Source organism: Astyanax mexicanus, chromosome 11 (genome assembly GCF_023375975.1).
Source record: "Astyanax mexicanus isolate ESR-SI-001 chromosome 11, AstMex3_surface, whole genome shotgun sequence".
Lineage (NCBI taxonomy): Eukaryota > Metazoa > Chordata > Actinopteri > Characiformes > Acestrorhamphidae > Astyanax > Astyanax mexicanus.
Window position 1 is genome coordinate 26142440 of NC_064418.1, and position 21973 is coordinate 26164412.

At 38.3% G+C, this 21973-nt stretch overlaps 2 protein-coding genes across 2 annotated transcripts; both read right to left on the minus strand.

Moving 5' to 3' along the window:
- Positions 1 to 4199: 4199 nt before the first annotated feature.
- Positions 4200 to 6535, minus strand: LOC111189323 (uncharacterized). The gene is made up of 4 exons (XM_022662995.2): positions 5970 to 6535; positions 5313 to 5390; positions 4969 to 5073; positions 4200 to 4627 (listed from the first exon to the last, which is right to left on the minus strand). The coding sequence occupies exons 1-4, from the start codon at positions 6037 to 6039 to the stop codon at positions 4260 to 4262; spliced, it is 621 nt and encodes a 206-aa protein (XP_022518716.2). The 5' UTR covers positions 6040 to 6535; the 3' UTR covers positions 4200 to 4259.
- Positions 6536 to 8171: 1636 nt separating this feature from the next.
- trim45 (tripartite motif containing 45) lies at positions 8172 to 20407 on the minus strand. The gene is made up of 6 exons (XM_022662991.2): positions 19306 to 20407; positions 16889 to 17640; positions 14346 to 14475; positions 11390 to 11504; positions 11167 to 11293; positions 8172 to 9256 (listed from the first exon to the last, which is right to left on the minus strand). The coding sequence occupies exons 1-6, from the start codon at positions 19806 to 19808 to the stop codon at positions 9108 to 9110; spliced, it is 1776 nt and encodes a 591-aa protein (XP_022518712.2). The 5' UTR covers positions 19809 to 20407; the 3' UTR covers positions 8172 to 9107.
- Positions 20408 to 21973: the final 1566 nt, after the last annotated feature.

Consider the following 21973-nt stretch of genomic DNA (forward strand, 5'->3'; position numbering starts at 1 on the left):
CATAAAACACACCACAACATCTCCATCCATCAGTGCTGATACAATCCAGAGTAAGCCCACAGTAAAAGATCTTAGAACTCGAATAATACATGCTGTGATGTTACAGGAACGGCAAAGATCCAAAAAGAGTTTGTCTGCCACTAATAAAATTAGAATAAAACTTAAGCAGGGTAGAATCATATAAAGAGTGCAGAACACAATATTCTCATACTGCTCGCACGGACAAGTAAACTCCAGTTTAAAAATATACTGGAAAGCAACCAAAAAGATAAGAACTACAAATGCACCACCAGCTGATGCTATTATTTTGGCTAATCCATCAGTGGAGAAGTTTGGAGTCATTGCTGCTAATCAGACTGTAGCGTCCTCCTGGTTTGTGAAACTGTTGTCGTTGTTGAGTATGAAGGGACAGTACCTGCAAAGCCTGCCCCTAACTAAAAGCCAGTCATATGTTTTAGAGTACTTTCATGCAGGAATATGGGAGGAGTATATCCTATATATATCCTATATCCTATTTCTTCTCTTTTTGTTTCTGTTTAAGTGAATGCCTACGCTTTTTTTTGTTTTTTTTTTTCTAAAAAAAAAAAAGAGTATAACCAGCATAACTAGTATACTGTAATTTCTTCTTGAGAAAGCATTTATAGCGCTTTCGTCATTCAGAGGTGAGTATTATCGACCTGTAGCCTGCTGCTAATCCTACTAGCACCGCTGGAGCACCGTTAGCATTAGCTGCTAACCTTACTAAATGCTATTTTTTTCTGCCGTTCAGAGATGAGTATGATCAGCCGGTTGCCTGCTGTTAACCCTGGCCAGCACTGCCAAAGCAGCATTAGCATTCGCTGCTAACCATGCTAAGTGCTAGTTTTTTTTGCCGTTCAGAAGTATGATCAGCCTGTAGCCTGCTGTTAACCCTGGCTAGCACAGCTGGAGCAGCATTAGCATTAGCCGCTAACTGCGCTAAGTGCTAGCTCTTTTGCCGTTTAGAGGTAAGTAATATCGGGCTGTAGCCTGATGCTAACCCTGGCTAGCACTGCTGATCAGCATTAGCCACTAACCACTAGCTCTTTCGCCATTCAGAGATGAATATTATCATACTGTAGCCTTTCATTCATAATCATGGTCAGCCATTTTTTTTTGCAAGGCAGACAGCCGAGCAGCAATAGGTAATCTCTGAGGGCAATATGGCTGGAACTTTTCATCTCTTCTTTTTCCTCTTCTAAAGGCAGGACAAAGTCTCAAAAAGATGTTGTGTAGCATGAGACATGCCATTACAACACCTAGAACAAAATAGTGTCCACCTCCAGGCCCTTCATCTGACTCTATGACAAAGCAATCTCTGGAGTGATAGGGCTTGAACCTGGTAAGCCAAGAAAGTGTTAAGAAACTGCCTTGGTAAACTTTTCACAAATGTTGATCCCTGCCTGAAAAGTGATTTGATACATTCAATACAGTTTTTAGTGCAAAGCGTGTAGAATGCCATGTGAGCTGTTTTTTTTTTTGTGAAAAAAGTGCTCTGATGTTTCTTTTTAGCCCTGCTTTATTTCACTGAATTAGAGGTCTCTGAAGAAAGAAAGAAAGAAAGAAAAAAGGTTTTGGCTCTTGCGCATGAATATTCTTGCAAACATATTGCCTCCGATTGACTAACAGTACTGCAGCAGAGAGCACGACCTGCACAGTCAATTTTACAGCTGTAAAACTTAAATGGTGGTATAACAAAATACAAACAGTCTACACAGGGTTAATGATAAATAATTAAAGCAGCTCACCTAAAACTCCTGAGCAGTTTACTATGAAACACAGTGCGATAAGATTTCTTGTAGTAGAATAAACAAAACAAAATAAACAAAACAGCAGCTGGCAACCTCTGAAGCTGTTGCTCTCTATATAAAAATACAAAAGAAACATTACATTCATGACATAAAAACAGCTGTACAAATTCTGAATTCTTAAAAAAAAAAAAGGGGAAAATGCCACTTTTGTCATGCACAAAAGGTGTGCATGTATGTGCCTGCAGGACCACAGCTAATGACGTATCATTCTCATATGCACCATATACTAGCCATCAATCACACCGGCTACAGTCAGTTAGTAGCTTTATTCATTTTAGTGTTAAAGGCAGCGATGTTAAATCTGGTGTGCATGGATTCTGCTGAACATGTTCCAGTCTGGTTATATGCTACTGTCAGTAACTCATGGGAGGGCCGCCCTGAGCGGGGTTCTGATAACAGTGTCATTAGCTGTGTCTCAATTCAGGGGCTGCATCCTTCGAAAGACTCATTTGAAGGCCGATTACGTCTCCGCGGTGCGACTAGGCTGTCCCATTTCGAAGACTCCTTCGAATGCGGCCAACGAATGCAGCCTACTTTTCCTCGGAAAATGCACCGGGTGTATCCTTCACAGCCTACAGTATCCCAAGATTCATTGCGTGCCGGCTTATTTCAGTAAAAAAAGGGCGGAGTCAGCAGAGGAGTCAACTTTATTATGTAGTATTTTGTAGTTTATATATATAAATACTTATAGATATTATAAATATTATATATATATATATATATATATATATATATATTATATTATTTAGTATATATATATATATATATATATATATATATATATATATATATGTATTATTTAGTTTATATATGTAGTATCATGTTTATGTTGTTATATGTTAATAGTTTATAGATATATAAATACTTATATATTTATTTACATAAACTAAATAATAGATATATATGTGTGTGTGTGTATGTATTACTGGATTATTCAGTTTATTTATATGTATTGTATTTATATATATATATATATATATATATATATATATATATATATATATATATATATATATATACATAAAATACATAATACTACATAATATATATATATATATAATAAATAATATAACATAATACTTTATTCTAATTTAGTATCTTTTTTCCAACTTCATTTCAAACACCCTTTAATTTGTTTATGTTCAGTTCCACCAATTCACATTTAAAATATTTAAGTAACTGCACAGTAAATAACCTGGACTTAATTAGTTAGGTATTTTGTGGTCTGAAGCAAAACGAGAATCAAAATCTCTGGCTCATTTCTCAGCTCTGACTTTGGTTGTGGCGGGTAGAATCTCAAACAGGAAACAGGAAATACTCCATAGGGTAGACTGTCCCATTTCAGTACTGCCATCGCAGCCTACCCATCCTTCAAAGGATGCAGCCTCTGAATTGAGACACAGCTTTTGTCACACAGTCTGTCATTGCATTCAATTCATAACCAGTCCTTGTCTGGGGGCCCCAGGCCAGTTCAGTTTAAACCTGCTGAGCCAAGTGTTAAGAAACTGCCTTGGTAAATGTTTTACATATGTTTCTCAAAACCTGAAAATTCATTTGATATGTTCAAATTAGTTGTAAAAGTATTGTAAGAGTAGTCGTATTGGAACATTACAATTTAAGCAGTTTTTAGTGCTAAGCTAAAGATTTGTGATTTTTGTGGGGTCTTCTGCATTGAATTTGGATGTGATTTATTTACAGTGTCGCTTGTCTGTTCACACAGACAAATCTAGGCAGATGCCGCCGGTCACAATAATGCCTTCTTTAATGTATTACTATTACAAAAGAGACATTGTGGATTGTGGAATTTCAAATGCCCACATAACTTTAGAAACGGAATGCCCCATCCATCTGGCACCACCATCAGGCATCACTCTAACTTTCCCTTGAGCTAACACTTCATGACCAATTTGCATACTGCTGTCTCACGTCTTTGTTGTGTTGTGTCGAGTATGTACAGTTCATAGCAATAAAACTGGTTTTACTAAAACTTAACTGTAGATTGTTTTTCTAATAGGTATGTCTAATTTTGTTCAGTTTAAAGATTTGTGCTCTCTCTCTGATCAGCATGTAATACTTAAATAGAAATCATATCAAAGGTATGTGTTTTCATTTGTTCAGGCTGTTACTGAATTTAATCCACATTCAAGTAGCACCAGACTACACTCTTGTGTATTAAGATCCTCGATGTGTGTTTTGTTTGATCTGCAGACAGTTCAGAAAATGATAAAGATGTTTGACAGACATGCCAGCAGTTTGGCCAAGATGTTCAGCATGAGCACAGAAGTAAGTTCTTTCAGAAACACATGACTGAATGAGTTCAACAGTCTTTGCTGTTCAGGTTAAGAAAATAAACACAATGTGAGGCAAACCTGTTTGCAGAAAAAATATTTTATTATTTACACAACAACAATAAAATGATTATTAATAAAATTAATATGAACCCATCTCTTCAGCCAAATGCCAGATTCCAGGGATTGCACACAACATGTCCAGAATCTCCTCAGAGAAAATGATATCCCCTTCAGATGTAGTTATGGCATCATATTCCACAGGTTGTGCAGTGAAATCAGCGCAGTGTTTGGTATGTGGAGGCTCAGCTGTTTGGTCATAATCAGACTTGTTCTTTCTCTTCCTCTTTCCTCGCTTCTGCCGTTTAGCACCACTCCCTTTTTCCTGCTTTAAATCAAGGTCAGGAAGATTCAGGAGGTTCTGCTGATGAGCTGCTGAACAACACGGTATGCAGAACGGCTGTGCAGCACAAGCTCGCATGTCCCACATGTGTGGCTCCATGAAGAGCTCTTGAATGAGAGAAGCAGATAACAGAGTAAGTTAAGCATAACTGATTATTGTAATGCCCTGTTTCTCTCCATACTTTATTTACCCACCTTTCACCCTGTTCACCACAGAATGATACACCACTCATATAATAACTGCTCGGTGGTGATCCTGTAGGGTCCTGACTATTGGAGAACAGGGTGAAAGGAGGATAATAAAATATGATGAGAAACAGATACAGAACTACAGTCTGTAATTATAAAACTACAAACATCCTAAATTATCAGTAGAGCTGAAAAAAAAAAGAAAATTATTGTAGAAAACAATGAAGTGATTAATATTCAGACTATATATATAAACTCACCAGGACTGGCAGAAGCGAATTGTGCTCCAGACATCGTAGGTCTGATACATAGAGGTTGAGCAGCACAAGTTCTCATGTCCATCATGTGTGGCTGCATATAAAGCCCTTAAATGAGAAGCAGATAACAGAGTATGTCATTCAAAACTGTTTATTCTTATTCTTATTCTAAATGATCAGTGGAGCTAAAAAAAGAAAATTTATATTTAGACTGGACTCCAAGTACATGTGGACAAATATGTATTAAGGCCTGATTTTAAATGAAATTACATTCTAAACATAATTACACAACACAATGGGATATGTTCAGTATGATACACTGTATATAGTGTGTGTGAGCTACACACCTGAATATGATGCTGAGCCCATATGATGACCTGGATCTGACATGATGCATCCCAATACAGGGGGAGCAAAATACAGTTCTGCAAATGAAACACTTAACCTGTTAGAAAAAGCTATACAATTCTATGATCTCACATGAAAATGATTTTTGTTTACAATCTCCATGGTAACAAAACTGAACTAGTGGTTTTCTAATCTGGAAAGATCTTTCATATAAGAAACAGTGTTATACTGAAATGTGTAAACATGATATCACAGCAGTAGTACATCAGTTTATACCACAAATCATTATTTTAAATAATAAAAACATGTTCTCAGTGAGCTGATGACATTTTGAATTAGAAATAAAATATTTTAAATGTTCATTTTTTTTCTGATTATCTGAAAAAAAAAATCCTAGATAATTCATGTAGTCCAGGATTGCAATTTGATAAAATAAACAAAAAATAAAAATAAAACATTTAATCTAGACTGATGATTTATAATAGTTTTACTTTTTTATTTTATACACAGCTAATTTGCCAGTGTTAAATCAACAATGTTAATGGTAAATTAACATTACGAATTTTATTTGTATCACTCACAGTGTTGATTTAGCACTGACACATGTACTGTATATATTTATATGTATATGAAACATATCTGTATATGAAACTCACCAGGACTGTCTGAATAAAACTGCGCTCCAGGCATCAAGGGATGTCCTGTGACGATGCTCCAGTTGTTCATGTTCACCAAAATTGATCAAATTGATCAAAAATAGCAATCAAACCACAGAGCAAAAGTAAGTTTGTCTTATTCTGATCTGATCAGAGACAAACTGTGGATCAATCAATTGAAACATAACATTCTGAGCCGTTGCTTAGTTCAGTGATGATGTCAGTGATGATGTCATGCTGAGTGCTTCAGGAGAAGAGCACAGAAATGTACATTAACTGACTGACAGTGATCAGCTATAAATGTTGCTGTATTTAACTCCACAGCACGCTTACTGTCAATTTAATCACATTACCTATAAAATACTGTGATTTTATTACAGTATAACAGTACTGTAAGTTGTTATTGTAGTAATAGGGCGCTGTATTTTTTTTTATCACAGCACACAGGCAGTACTGTAGCATAAAGGGTTACTGCATTATAACTGCAACATCATAAATAGGGACTGAAATAGGCGCTGATTACAACTCTATTTTTTCTGACCACAATATTATACATTGTGTTTACAAGGAGAACCATTTAAAGTAAAATAAGCTGGTATGACTTTCTGTAAAAACAGTGTTTTTATTTTACATTTGTTTATATATTTATACAATTTTAATCTCTGAATAAATTTAATTAATTTTTATTTCACTTTAAAAGTTATGTGAAACTACATTATAATGCTACTATATCATTATTATATCAGGGGCATAAAATGGTCTTAAAATTACAATAATAGTGTGCATCACAAATACTATTATGTGACAATATATTGTCCAAAATAACTGGTTATTATAACAGGCCTAGCTTAGAGCATTATTTCAGCATAGTGCAGTAAAAGTGAATTACAGCCTGTAACTGTAGGGGGAGCCCAAGAACAAATAAAATACCAGTTCTTACATCAGTGGACAACAACTATGATTCTGAAGATCTACTTTCCTGTTGAACTGAACAGGGTTCCTACTCATGTATGAAAGTATTGAAAAGTATGGAAAAGTATGGAATTTGATTTTATACATTTTCAGTTCTGGAAAAGTATGGTAAATCGATATCAATATATGGATATAAATATTTATGTTTTCAACATAAAGTCTTGTTCTATTTTCTAAAACATGAAATTAAGTATATCAATGAAAAAAAGAAAAAAGAAATGGTTTGATCTGTTTTTTTCAATCCGCTTGGCAGCACAGCTGTGAGAATGTTTGTGAGAGCACAGTGCACGTCCCAAAAAACAAACATCCTCTTTGGGCAAATTCACTGAAAATTGGAATGCCTACCCCATGCTCCTTTCCTCCTCCAACCCACTGCAAGGCGCACACAAGTGCCTTTAAATTTCACTGCTGCATCCACAGGCCGGTGATTTAAACACTGTTCGCACTGTCACAAATTACTTGTAGTCTTACTTGTAGTTTTTTTTACAGAAATCTCTGGGAAAAAGTATGTTTTTTTTGCATTTTATATACATTGGTACCCTGAATCTAGTTCCTACCACGATCCATCACACCTGCTCTAGCTAATTAGAGTTATGTGTCACACGCAGGTTAGAACTCAAGTCGTGCAGAAAAGTACTGTAGATCTAAATGTCATGTTGAACAGGGCAGTGCAGACAGGGTGAGACTGCAGTCTGTGAAAAATATTCAGTAAAGCATTCAGTAGCAGTCAGTCACACACAGGAAACACTGTTCACTTGTAAAACATTAGTATATTATGTCACAAGATACTCATTAGGATTAACCTGACAAATACTTTTCAAGTATTTTCAAGTCAAATATCAGATGTGCTTGTTTTTACACTGTCTGTAAAACCAAAGAGAACAATTTAGTGAGTTCTAAAATTTGTTGTGTAGAAAATGATAAACAACAATCAAAATGCAGCCCTCCATCATCTTTCACATCTCACACATGTAAATGATTAAATGCTACCCGGATTTAAACGAGTTAAGTTTAATTTGACACATCAAACACATTAGGCTCACCCTGAAAACCAATTACGTAGAAAGTAAGATGAATCTTTATTTGTTCCAGTGATATCAAGTCTTTCCAAGTAATCACTGTTACTGTTATCCAGTTTCACTCACCTTGTATTTCCAGAGTACAGACATAAATAAAGTGGTTAGAAGCCAAGATCAATATCAGTAAACTTGCAGACAATTCACTATGAACTGTGTGTGGAAGGACTGTTTATTTGTTGGATGTACAGAGAAAGTACTGGCACAAGCAACTGTTCATGAGTATAAAAATATTCTTAAGATCATATTATTTTATAGCATTTCTACTCATCTATTCATTATGTTGACCAAATGTGGACTGAATATAACTAAAACAACTGCTATGTCAAAAAGTAAAACATGAGTAAATGTTTTTTTTCAATAACAATTTAAAAAGAAAGTTGAAGTTCTTTAGGTTTTGTTTTAGTTAAAATTCTCTCCATAGGACAGGCAGTCTTTGGTACAGTGCACAAATCAAGACATATATACCCATCAACACTGATCTAATGCTATATTACTAGTTAATTAACTTTCTAGTGATCCTACATAATATATTTTTAATCAGAGAAACATTATGTTAAAAATAAGATAAAAATACAGTATCCAGTGACTGTCTATTAAAATGCTACACTGATGAATGCATACACAATCATTCTGTAAAACAGTCCTGCATAGAGTTTGTTTGCTCTAGTCTAAATCAGTTAACATTCAGCTCAAACATGCGGAGAACAGCAGATTGTTGGGTTCGACTACAAACAAACCACTTTAGAATTACTGTGGACTGAGACAACCTCCACATTTAAGTCTCTGTGCAGTTGGTTTGGTCTGAATCCATGTTTACTGTATTAACACCAAACCAAACTAATCTTTGGTTAATTCATGGCATACCATCTCTTTAGGCTTTAAGGCATTTACACGGCTTCACAATCATAAGGATCAAGTGGTGTTTTTTGCATTTTTGTCTGGAAACAATGCATGATAAACTGACACAGTGTACAGTGTGCAGACTTGTAAAAGTTTGTAATGTTTGTAAGACACATACACTCCTGTAGATACAGAGCAGAGCAGATGTGATAAAACTCCTTCTTCTCCTCCTGGTGTAACTGTTCCCTCAGAGCTCCACAGTTCGGACATGCCCACGAAGAGAAGCTAGTCCAAGACTTCGTACACACTCAGACCCCTCCACTACACTCCCGCAGCATGACCAGTGCGGCTTCCCCGGATGACCCTTATGCCCATGTCCACAGCCCTGGAAGCCTCCTGAGCATGCCCAACACACAACAGAGGAACATGAGAAGCAAAAATAAATAAATATATATATATATATATATATATATATATATATATATATATATATATATATATATATATATATATATATATATATATATACATTTTGAGTATATCAACATAAAAATTATAAACCTACATACTGTGGCATACAAGTATTCATACCCCTTCGGAGCAACTGATTGAACTGGATTTTATTTAGGGCGTCTCAGAGTAAAGGGGGCTGTATAGCTTTGCATGTCACACTTTGAAATATTTACATTTCTGATTAAAAATTACATTCCACTTTACAATTATATGCTACTACGTGTTGGTCTATCAGCTAAAATTTCAATAAAATAAATTAAGTTTGTGGTTGTAAGGTGACAAAAAAAATGTAAGGGGTATATATATATATATATATATATATATATATATATATATATATATATATACACATACACACACACACTATTGGGACAAAATATTGGGACACCTGCTCATTCAATGTTTCTTCAGAATTCAAGGGAATATAGAGAAAGTTTAACCTGTATTAGTGGAGTAACTATTGTATTTTCCGCACTATAAGGTCCACTTAAAATTCTTTAAATTTACCAGTCAGGTTGTAAGGAGCAGTAAAGTGTTTTACAGTAGTTTCAGTTTGGTTCTCCAGCACCGGGGCTGGAGCAGCATTAGCATTAGCTGCTAACCGCCATTTCCCCTGTCAGAGGTGAGTATTATCGGACTGTAGCCTACTGCTACCCACGGCTAGCACTGATAGAGCAGCATTAGAATTACCCACTAACCAGGCTAGCACTACCTTTTTAGCCGTTCAGAGGTGAGTAATATGGGCCCGTAGCCTGCTGCTAACCCCGGCCAGCACTGCTGGAGCAGTGTTAGCCTTAGCCGTGTTAAAACAAGCTACGTGGGAGGAACCGCTAAATAATATCACCCCTGGTTTACCGGAGCACTTATGGTTTCTCACGTAGCTCTGTCGGGGATAGTGGATAGACGCTAATGCTAATGCTTAGTGCTAGAAAAATTTGGAAATCTAAGCTTACTGTACATAAATGTAAGTGCTTTACTCACCCAAATAAACCATTTTTTTAGGAGCGAAATCTGTGTAGATTAACATCCAGCACTCGTTTGACTTTAAAAGAAAGTCTTTTTTATTACAATTTTGTTTACTTAGCTTAGCTTTACTTAACTTAGTCACCCCCCACCACCATCACCCAGCAGTGAGACCTGCTGAATTAGAAGTTCCTTATAGTGTCTCTTAAAATGTGCCTAATAATCCAGTGCGCCTCATTGACGAAAACAGACATTCATTGATAGTGCGCCTTATAATCCAGTGCGCCTCTTAGTGCGAAAAATACGATATCTGTTCAGTCAGCTTTCTGTTACACTATGGAGTATTGCTATAAGGATCTGATTGCATTGAGTGACAAAAGTGTTAGTAGTAAGGTCATGACGTTGGATGATCACCACCCCATCCTAACTTCTAACCTTCCCACCTAATCTCAAAAGCATTGGATGGAGCACCACTGTTTTCTCATATTGTAACACACTGACCTTTGTATAAAGCTTGTCAGTTCAAGTGAATAGTATCTGCATTGTAAAATCTGTTTTGCTGAAAAATTGTCTCATTGCTCCATAATAACTACTGGTGTTTTTTTGTTGTACTGAGTGGGACTTGGTTCTGGAATGTGTATTGGAGAGACAGACGAGTTTACACTGCTTAAATTTCATTAAATATAAATTGTATCCAGAAACATTCCTGGTACTCAGGATGTAACCAGCTAACAGGGTCTCTGAATAAGTGAAACAGTTAACAGGGTCTCTGAATCCACTGCGACTTTAAATTTTGCTCATGCAGGTCCTGGGAGAAAGTAAAGGTCTACCTGGCATGGTTCCAATGCAGCCGCACCGAGCCTCCTTAGCACCACCACTGGAGCAGAAGGAGCAGCAATGGAAGATGCCACGATGGTGCTGGAACTCTCTCTTCACTGTCAGCACGAAAGGTGAGCCCTGCAGGAGCGGAGAATATTGTGCATATATATATATAAAACTGACGGCACAATGTTCTATGAAATCTAAATCTACTTTTATGAAACCAAGCCTTACCTTAACATGTTGCGCTTTCACACACACCCATACAGAGTACGACCCAGGCTCCATGGGTGTGTAGGAGACAGCATATGAACCATCATTGTTATCCACAATAGTAGTCTCTACAACACTGGAAGACAAGGAAGTGTGGCAGAAAATCATACAAAATTTCATCATTATTAAAACCATATACCCAAACACACTCCTTTGGTGTGCTTATACTTGTAGTTCTGTTCTCTCGGTCCAGACCAAGCAAGCACATTATGCATTGTTACATCTAAGCCCTGGCTTGTTTTGCATTCACACTGACATTTGCAGTCAAACCAAAATTAGAGGAAAAATGTGACATATGACTGCCACGTGACTGTCAACAGAGGTCAGCACAAGTCATGTAAATCCAGCACAATTCACTCAGCAACAAATGGGTGGGATTAAATTTGCAGCACCACTGTCATAGAAGGCAAACATTCAGCTGTATGAAGTAAAATGTAACTGTACACATGGCTTATTAATATAATGTTATCTTGATATCAGTATTAAACCATATTTAATGTTTAGAACTTTTGTTTATTACCACACATTTGTTATGTTAAAATTAAAAGTCTTTATGGAGACAGCTACATTAATAAATGTAATTCAGTGGTGTTTTTTTGTCATATAGAGAAAAAAAAATGACATAAGGGCAATTTGCACTTTCCCTGGTAACATTAGCTAGCTCTCTGCTAACCTTAGTTCTCTCCACAATAATGTTAGCTAGCTCTCCGCTAATGTTAGTATGTTAGTTAACTTGCCGATAATGTTAGCTAGCTCTCTGCTAACCTTTGTTCTCTCCCCAGTAACATTAGCTAGCTCACTGGTAATGTTAGCTAGCACTCCACTAACCTTAGTTCTCTCCTCGATAATATTAGCTAGCTCTCCGCTAACCTTAGTCCTCTCCACGGTAACGTTAGCGCTAAACTCTGCTCTCTCCAGAGTAATGCTTGTTAGCTCTCCGCTAATGTTAGTATGTTAGTTAGCTTGCTGCATATGTTAGCTAGCTCTCTGCTAACCTTAGTTTTCTCCCTGGTAACATTAGCTAGCTCACTGATAATGTTAGCTAGCTTTCAGTTAACCTTTGTTCCATCCATGGTAACGTTAGCGCTAACCTTTGTTCTCTCCACAGTAATGTTAGCTAGCTCTCCACTAATGTTAGTATGTTAGTTAGCTTGCTGCTAATGTCAGCTGGCTCTCTGCTAACCTTAGTTTTCTCCCTGGTAACATTAGCTAGCTCACTGATAATATTAGCTAGCTTTCAGTTAACCTTTGATCTCTTCCCAGTAACATTAGCTAGCTTGCTGGTAATGTTAGCTACCTGTACGCTAACATTAGTTTTCTCCCTGGGAATGTTAGCTAGTTCTCCGCTAACCTTAGTTCTCTCCCAGGTAATATTAGCTAGCTCTCTGCTAACCTTAGTTCTCTCCAGGGTAACGTTAGCGCTAACCTTTGTTCTCTCCACAGTAATGTTAGCTAGCTCTCCGCTAATGTTAGTATGTTTGTTAGCTTGCTGCTAATGTTAGCTAGCCTTTGTTCTCTCCCCAGTAACATTAGCTAGCTCGCTGGTAATGTTAGTAAGCTCTCCACTAACCTTAGTCCTCTCCAAGGTAACGTTAGCGCTAACCTTTGTTCTCTCCAGAGTAATGTTAGCTAGCTCTCCGCTAACCTTAGTTCTCTCCACAGTAATGTTAGCTAGCTCTCCGCTAATGTTAGTATGTTAATTTACTTGCCGCTAATGTTAGCTAGCTCTCTGCTAACCTTTGTTCTCTCCCCAGTAACATTAGCTAGCTCGCTGGTAATGTTAGCTAGCTTTCAGTTAACCTTTGTTCCATCCATGGTAACGTTAGCGCTAACCTTTGTTCTCTCCACAGTAATGTTAGCTAGCTCTCCACTAATGTTAGTATGTTAGTTAGCTTGCTGCTAATGTTAGCTGGCTCTCTGCTAACCTTAGTTTTCTCCCTGGTAACATTAGCTAGCTCACTGATAATGTTAGCTAGCTTTCAGTTAACCTTTGATCTCTTCCCAGTAACATTAGCTAGCTTGCTGGTAATGTTAGCTACCTGTACGCTAACATTAGTTTTCTCCCTGGGAATGTTAGCTAGTTCTCCGCTAACCTTAGTTCTCTCCCAGGTAATATTAGCTAGCTTGCTGCTAACCTTAGTTCTCTTCCCAGTAATGTTAGCTAGCTCTCCGCTAATGTTAGTATGTTAATTAGCTTGCTGCTAATGTTAGCTAGCTCTCCGCTAACCTTAGTTCTCTCCCTGATAACATTAGCTAGCTCACTGATAATGTTAGCTAGGTGTACGCTAACATTAGTTTCCTCCCTGGGAATGTTAGCTAACTCTCCGCTAACCTCAGTTTTTTCCCTGGTAACATTAGCTAACTCTCCGCTAACCTCATTTTTTTCCCTGGTAACATTAGCTAGCTCGCTGATAATGTTAGCTAGCTTTCATTAAGATACCTTTGGTCTCTTCCCAGCAACATTAGCTAGCTTGCTAACCTTAGTTCTCTTCCAGGCAATATTAGCATATTAGCTAGCCTGTTGCTAACTTTAGTTCTCTCCACAGTAATGTCCGCTAATGTTAGTATGTTAGATAGCTTGCCACTAATGTTAGCAAAACCTTCACTAACCTTAGTTATCTCCCTGGTTATGTTAACTAGCTCTTCACTAATGTTAGTATGTTAGTTAGTTTGCCGCTAATGTTAGCTAGCTCTCTGCTAGCTCTTTCTGGTAAAATTAGCTAACTCAATGACAAAGTTAGTAATTATGTGCTTTTCTACCAGCATTAAACGCGCCGTCTGAAAATGTTATACCTACAGCAAATTTACAGTAAATTTGAGACCTTATTTACCCGGATTTTAATTGAAGATATTTTAAGACTTTCTAGGGACCCACAGGAACCCTACAGTAACTGTCTCAGCAGGGGGTCACACTCACCAGTCCTTCCTGTCCTTGTGGACTATGCTGACCAGCACAGGGTCTCCTCCTTTACCCATAGGCTCCCCTGCAGAGTCCTTGCAGACCAGTGTGAACTCGTCCCTTTCACTTACCACACCCTGCTGGAGACCTGTGGGTTACAGAGCACAGACCACTGGTTAATGCCTCAGGAGAGCCTTCTTCAGAAACAAGCTGAGACTGAGAGAATTTTATAATCTTTGTGTGATAACTGTAATATGTAAAGCACAGAAACACTAAAGTAGAGGTCCTACAGTGATCTTATTTTATAAGTGGACATTTCATCTTTCATTTTGACTTCATGAGGAGTGAATGGATCCAGATGGCAGGCGAATGGCTCTTGGGTCTTAATTACAGCTGCAGCTGTTAGTGACAAATTCCAGCTTTATAGATCTAGCTGACCTCAGATTCAGACACTCAGCCAGACGTGCCACTTGTATTTAAGTCTGTGGACTAATGACACAGCTTTGTGGATTACCACATACTAAATGTATGAAAAGGATTAACGTCAGGATCTTAAACCTAACACCAGCATCTCCTCTCTTTAAACACATCAGTTATATGTGTTTCCACACCTGTAGATTGGTCGCTCTGGTCTGTACAAGTTAAAAAGTAAGAGTGTTTTCCTATTGGTTGGATTTCACACATGGAAAAAAGACAAACTCGCCAAAATATATTACAACAAATCATGTGAGAACATTCTCTCAATTTTCTTTACATGTTTGGAGCAGAATCAAGAAAGTAGATACAGAAAGTAGATCATGTGTTCTGGACCAGTGCAGATTTCTGTGCATTCGAACAAAAAGCAGAGATGGCATTTGTTCATAGCTCTAGTAATTATCTCGGGAGAACTGGTCCTGTTAAATGTTTTAACCACAATCAAACCCAAAATAATTTGGGACTGAGGTTACCAGCACTGCAAACATTTGATCAAAATTAAGCTCTGAAATAAAAAAAATAAATAAATAATGAAGTTCAGGAAAAATGAAAATGTGTGTCAGGTTGTTGTTAGTTTAGCTGGCGAGTGAACCACTAATGAGGCACACAGTGACACAGCAAAGAAAATTGGGACTGACACCACCAACTGAAAAGTTACCATAGGAACCAGGAATGTCATCTACAAGTGTTCCCTGCATTCCATAGCCCCAGGCATGTGAGTGCATGTAAGTGCATGCATATATGTGTGTGTGTGTGTGTGTGTATGGTGGCGCCAGAAAAGTGGGATATTTAAACACAGAACTGCATGAGAAATCAAGTGAAGAATTTTCATTCTCAGTAATTATATAGTTAAAAGCAAATCCCAAAGAGAACATGAGTTTGTGTCAGTAGCATGCACCCCAGTAGTCACAATATGTGTATTGGCTGCAGGGGTAATCTATTCAAGTTGTCCAGAGTTTACAGTATCTGTTGCTTATGCACTAGTGCACAAGTTTATTATTTTCCATGACAGCATTGTGGCTTTGTGTTAGAACTTCTGGTGTGACAGCGAATAAAGATACATATTATATAGACTTAATGTTAAGGAAATAGTTGAACCCAGACAGAAGCGTGAGTTTGCACTCCTATTCAGAAAAAAAAAGATAAAGTTACCAGGAACAATAACTGATAAAACAAATTAGATAGGAGCAACACTTGGTCATATTTATTGAGCTAAACATAAGCATGGAGTTGTGGCATGGAGTTGTAAAGGTTCCTAATAATCAGTCCTGCAATAATCCACCCTATGCAGCTTGAATATTTACACATATTTTGTGGTAGTAGTGGAGTTTGATATCATATCCAATAGCTTCCCACACATTTACAGTCGGGAATATGTCTGGTGAGCCTTTTACCCAAGCTATTGTCCTACGAGATGAACTTACTTTACTTCAAGAAACAATGTTTCTTTCAAATATATTTTCCCAAAATTACTTGAAAATTATTTATGGTTATTAGTATTGATGGTGATAGGCTTATTGAAAAATGTATCCTTGAAATTCCTGAAACAGGCTTTACACACATCAAGGGCCATACGGGACCTCTTTCCAGGACCTTATTACAGCTGGATCTATAGGCAAGCAGTCAATGACACAGCTTGATTAAGGGTTTGTCATTGTGTCTTTGCTACTGTAAGGATGCAAAAATATGCCTTCCATGGCTCAAAACGCACAAATGGCATGCATAATATATATATATATATATATATATATATATATATATATATATATATATAATGTGAAATAAAGTGTGTCACTTGTCATTCTCTTAAAGAGCCAGGTATGCTCTGACTATTCTGTTTATTGCCCACCACCCAGCCAAAAACGTGTAGATATATTCTTACCCTCCGTTGCTATTTTAACGACGCAGATGAAAGGCATAAAAATGGACTGTTGACAGGGTGTAAGATAGCAATGAGCATCGCAATGCATACAAATGTTTTATTTTATTGCTGAAATACGCATTAGTTCCCTCCATATGGTCTGTGATATGGCAATTCATCATGCTTTCCCATTAACTTCTGCTAACCTGTCACACTTTATCCTCACCTTCTCCTTGGATGGTACATTTGCTGGGGTCTACCGTCTTGGCATACAGGACTCCAACCACGGGGAAGCCATCCACCTGCCCAGCGCTCTCCTGTGGTAAAAAGTACATACTGCTACCGTTGTCAATCCCCACTGTGGCTGGATGTGGATCATAGCCACACTCCAGCAGGCTCATTAATCTCCTTGTGGTGACTCCCTTGGCACTCAGGATCTCTGCTTCAGAGCCACATGTCAGCAAGCGCTCGGCAAAATCCACACCTCCGCGGGCGTCGGACAGTGCCTGCTGCAGCTGAACACTCTGCAGGTTGAGCTGATTCCGCCGCTGAATCTTCAGCTCCTCCAGAGTGCGCAGCAGAGAGCAGCAGTGGGCCTCCACCGCACTGGCATAACTCCGAGCATAAGCCCGAATCTCGCTTGCCAGCGAATCAGTGCGAATTTTCAAGGCTTCCTTTGATATCTCCACACGTCTCATCGCCTCCTCCAGACGACTCAGGCGAGGCCTCAGGCTCCCAGAAACCAGCTCTCGTATACAATCTCCATGCTGGTTGATAACATCGTGAGTTGGGCTGCACTGGTGGTCCCGGTGAAACACGGCAGCACATTCCAGGCAAACGGCCAGGTCACAGGGCTCGCAGAAGAGGCGCAGCTCTTGACCTGGGTGCAGTGAGCACAGGACAGGCCTGGAGAGACGACCCTGAGACTTTAGGTCTTCCAGGCTATGAATAGAGTGACTAGATGTCCTCTTTTGCCTCCTGTGGAGAAAAGAGCATAGTGTTATGTCAAGGTTGCAACTGAGGGGAAAGCATACCTGACCACCAAGGACTCCTTGAGCCAAAATTTTGCATTCATAAGAAATACTGCTGGCCCTTCACTTCCTCTGCAAAGTGGGAAGGAGGATCATCAAAACTGTGGATGCACAAAATACATAAACATGTGGACTGTCCCAGCCACAGCCCTGCAGAGACTTCCAAGACATTCTTCTAATATATGTGGTTAGCTTCTGTGTAAAGTGCACACATTGCTGACAGAGGCACCCAGTTGTGCATACATGGAGTATAATCTCTTAAGAAAAGTAGCTTGTTTGCAGTGATGTTCGCAATCAAGAACTATTTACTCATTAGTCTCTGACCTTTCATGGCTTTTTAAACAATCAAATCCTTACAGCAAAGTTTATACCATCTAGAGTAAAGCCTCCTTACAGGAGTAGAGGCCAATACTACAAGGGCCAACTCACTATTAATGCGCGTGATATCAGAAGAAATATTAGATAAACAAGCCTCTGCAAACTTTAGGGCATATGTAGGGAGAGTTTCTCAGACAGGGATTAAGCCTAGTCTTGAACTACACAGGCTTTTGAATGGAGATTTTAAATTTAAAGGAATACATAGTCTATGACTCAGACTCTGCTTAGTCCCTGTCCAGAAAACTAACCCATGGTGCAGAAAAATAATATATCTATACTTACTGTAAGTTATTAGTGTAGTAATGACATTTTTTTTTATTTTAGGATTATTTTAATTAATCCTTAAATTATATTTTAATCTGTGTTAACCAATTTATGATCTAAAATTACTTATGTAGAAAATATTTTTACATTGACTTTTATTGAAAGTCTTATTTTCCTGTAATAATAATAAACAAAAATATTAACTGAACTCATTGCTGTACTACATTAGGGCGCAATAATTGGTTGATATGATCCACAATGTTGATTATAAAAAAAATACTTAACCAATAACACACTCGAGGTTTGTGCTACAAGGTAATGTAACTGTGGTACAATCATAATAATGCACTTGAGGTTCGTGCTGTGTGTAATATTGGCACTTTTGTATTGATCTATGTGCCAATATTACACATACAGCACGAACCTCAAGTGCATTATTGTGATTGTACCACAGTTACATTACCGCTGTTTATTGAAAGGTTTTGAGTTAAGAAGGATGAGACAATACTATTTGTTTGGTTATAAAAACTCCGCGAGTTAAAACAGGTCCATTGCTGCTCTGTTTGTAGCTGCGCTGTTTGGTTTGTAAGCGCTGCATTATTGCTAGGTTACCTGTATATTGCGGAGGAATATATGGAGAGCTTTGGTTTATAGTGCATTACCAGCTGATAAAGGCACTCATAGAACGCCTCTCAGTCAATTACATTGCAGGGTCGGAACTAACTGTGGTATAATAATCATTATTTGTAACAACACAGAGAAATAAATTGGAGGAGGGGTAATGGGCTTAATTACCCCACACAGTTTACACTCAACTTGGTCTGTAATGACAATGACAAATTACGCATCTATACAGGTGTAATGCCTTAGAATGCGCAGGAATGTCTTGCCTTCTTATGAACCTACTTCCACTTTTGCATAAGACTGTATGTAGTAAAGCTACAGAACTACACAGCTACTACATACTGACCTGTGCGCTTGGCTGCAGAAGTCGCAGAGGTTGAGGCAGCAGACCTCGCAGCGCTTCCCCGCGTCGCTCTCACTGCACAGATCACACAGCACGCTGCGCTCCATCAGCAGCGTCTCCATCAGCACTTCATCCAGGGCCAGGTGGTCGGTGGTGAGCCCGTCCACGCCCGACGAGGGCAGGTCCACCTCAGAGTCGCACTCCGGACACAGCACGGTGAGAGGGACCTGACCGCGGCCCGGACCCTCAGCCCCAGCCCGGGATCTCCCCCCGCCGGCCCCCGGCGCCGAGAAGGTCTCGAGCTGCCGGATACAGTCTGCGCAGAAAGTGTGCAGACACGGGAGGAGCTTCGGCTCCCTAAACAAGCGGGAACAGACCCGACACACGGCCCTGGAGCTGCGAACATCCCCGGCCGCGCTCCCGTTCTCTCTAACCGCGCTGTTCGAGAGTCCTGCCCCGGGCTCGCGCTTCTGCTGCTGGGCTGTTTTTTCCTCGCGGACTGACATCGTAACCCGTAGTAACGTAAATCCAGCCGCAGCTCCGCCACACTTTCGCCAGAGTGGCTCCAAAAACAGTAGAAAAACAGCTTAACTTCAGAAATCTGACTAAAGATAAAACTACAGACTCTGCACACTTTGTAAAAACTCCTCTAAGAATAATATCTTTAATAAAATCCTCACTTTCTGCCTCGAAAAAAGTTTGCCGACTGTTCGCAGAGTTTCACTGGGAGCTGAGAAACAGCTTCGGACCAATCAGCGAGCGCAGATTTCAGAGTGGGCGTGACTTTAACTACTCTTTGAAGACCAGCCAATGGCTGTGTGTGAAACCGGAGCTCGCAGACTTGATGACTTGCTCTCCCCACGACTCTCAAATCTCTAAACTCCAGGCAGTGCCAGTCAAAAGTTTGGGCACAGCTTCTCGCTCAGTGTTTTTATTTATTTCCCTAAATTGAAAATGAATACTAAATACTGAATCCAGTCTATGAAGAAACACATAAGAAATAATATAGAAAACTGAAAAGTGTTAAACATACCAAACTACTCTGTGAATTATTCAGGTTGCTCTTATCTGTGGGAGGTAAATCCTGGCAAAAATAAAACTGAAATGAAAACATTAAAATAAAAATGCAAATACACTGTGTGCTTTCTTTTTTTCAAACGTTTGAAAATATTATGATACAATTAAAAACAAAATTAAATAACTTAATTTGCAATTAAATTTTTCACTTAAGCACGGGTCTTATGTGACAAAAATAAAGTAAAAATTAACTAATTTCATTTCATTTTCATAACCATACAGGTATTTCACAGTCTAATCTAAAATGAAAATGCTAATTGTGAAAAGAAAAATCAAAGCTTCACTTTGCCCCTGCCTATTCATGATGAACTGTAAAATAAAGGGAGTCTGCGACAGCCTTGGAGCGAGGGCAAGACGCTGGTTTACAGCAGGCAACCAAGGCTCGCTGCAAGTGAACCGCAGACTCAGCTTCAGCCATGTTTAGGAACCTCGCTAGCTTAGCTTGCTTGTTAGTTTTAACTGTGTAACTAACAAGCGACCTACTGTGAACAGTCTTGAAGTTTCTTTATATTAAGAGCGCAAGAAATTCAAGTAACCTGAAGAAGCACAGCTGTTAACTAAAAAAAATTCCAGGTGACTCTACCTCATTAAGCTGACTGAGAAAATCCAGCCAAGATGTGTAAAGGTGTCATCTAAGAAAGAGGTGCTACTTTCTAGAATAATCTAAAATATAAAACACATTCTGGTTTGTTTAACATTTTTACTAAATAATTTACTTAAAAAGCCTATATGTTTTTCTTCATATTTTGGATGACTTTAGTATTAATTCACAAAAAAAACCCACTGAATTTAAGGTGTGTCCAAACTTTTGACTAGTACTGTATTTCATTTTTCAATACCAATTGCAAATATCAAAACATGTATGTAAGGTATCTTAAATGATGATAATTTTATTATATATGAAATCTACAATTCATGTCATTAATTCATTAATTAATGAATGGAAAATGTATTCATTATTAAGTTTTTAAATATTTCAATACACCTTAATTGTAAATATGATGTCATTCACACTCCTTCAAATGTCATTGAATTGTCATTTCGACAAAATATTATTAGAGATTTCTTAATCAGGTATAATTTTAGTAGAATTGTTTAGTCAAAAAAGATCTGTAATTTATGCCTGGTTACAGTAATGTTTAAAAGACTCAGGTTACAGTCACCTGACATCATCAAGGTATTAGCAGCTAGCGTTTATCTGTGTTTTAATTAGCTCCTTGTATTAAAAAAGTTGATAACTAAGCTTAGATTTAGGGGTTGTAAGGACACTGGCCTAAAGAAATCACCAAACTGTGCTGATTCTGGCCTATATAGACTGGAATTGCTAACAGGTGCAGTAAATCCTACTGGAAAGTTAATTGCCTAATGCCAGCTCACACAGCAGCTCAACATACTGGGAACAAACGTTGATTCTATCCACTCTATTATCACTCTGATGCAGAGCCATAGAAGTCTGGGGTTGGGGGATCAATGGCAGCACAGCTGGCTGATTTCCCTAATCAAACACACCTACTAAATCTGGTAATTAAAGATTGATTGAATCAGTTATGCCCTGCAGGTCTGGGCTTTACAAACCCTGTATCCCATAATAGGC

What these genes read in the sequence shown, in the direction of transcription:
- trim45 (XM_022662991.2), bottom strand. Translation starts at nt 19,808, where the DNA reads ATGTCAGTCCGCGAGGAAAAAACAGCCCAGCAGCAGAAGCGCGAGCCC. An exon ending in CACAAGGACAGGAAGGACTG is followed by an intron (nt 11,505 to 14,345) that starts GTGAGTGTGACC and finishes CTTGTCTTCCAG; the next exon opens with TGTTGTAGAGACTACTATTG. An exon ending in CTGCATTGGAACCATGCCAG is followed by an intron (nt 9,257 to 11,166) that starts GTAGACCTTTAC and finishes GGGCATGCTCAG; the next exon opens with GAGGCTTCCAGGGCTGTGGA.
- LOC111189323 (XM_022662995.2), bottom strand. Translation starts at nt 6,039, where the DNA reads ATGAACAACTGGAGCATCGTCACAGGACATCCCTTGATGCCTGGAGCG. An exon ending in GTTTTATTCAGACAGTCCTG is followed by an intron (nt 5,391 to 5,969) that starts GTGAGTTTCATA and finishes TTTCATTTGCAG; the next exon opens with AACTGTATTTTGCTCCCCCT. An exon ending in ATTCGCTTCTGCCAGTCCTG is followed by an intron (nt 4,628 to 4,968) that starts GTGAGTTTATAT and finishes CTCTCATTCAAG; the next exon opens with AGCTCTTCATGGAGCCACAC.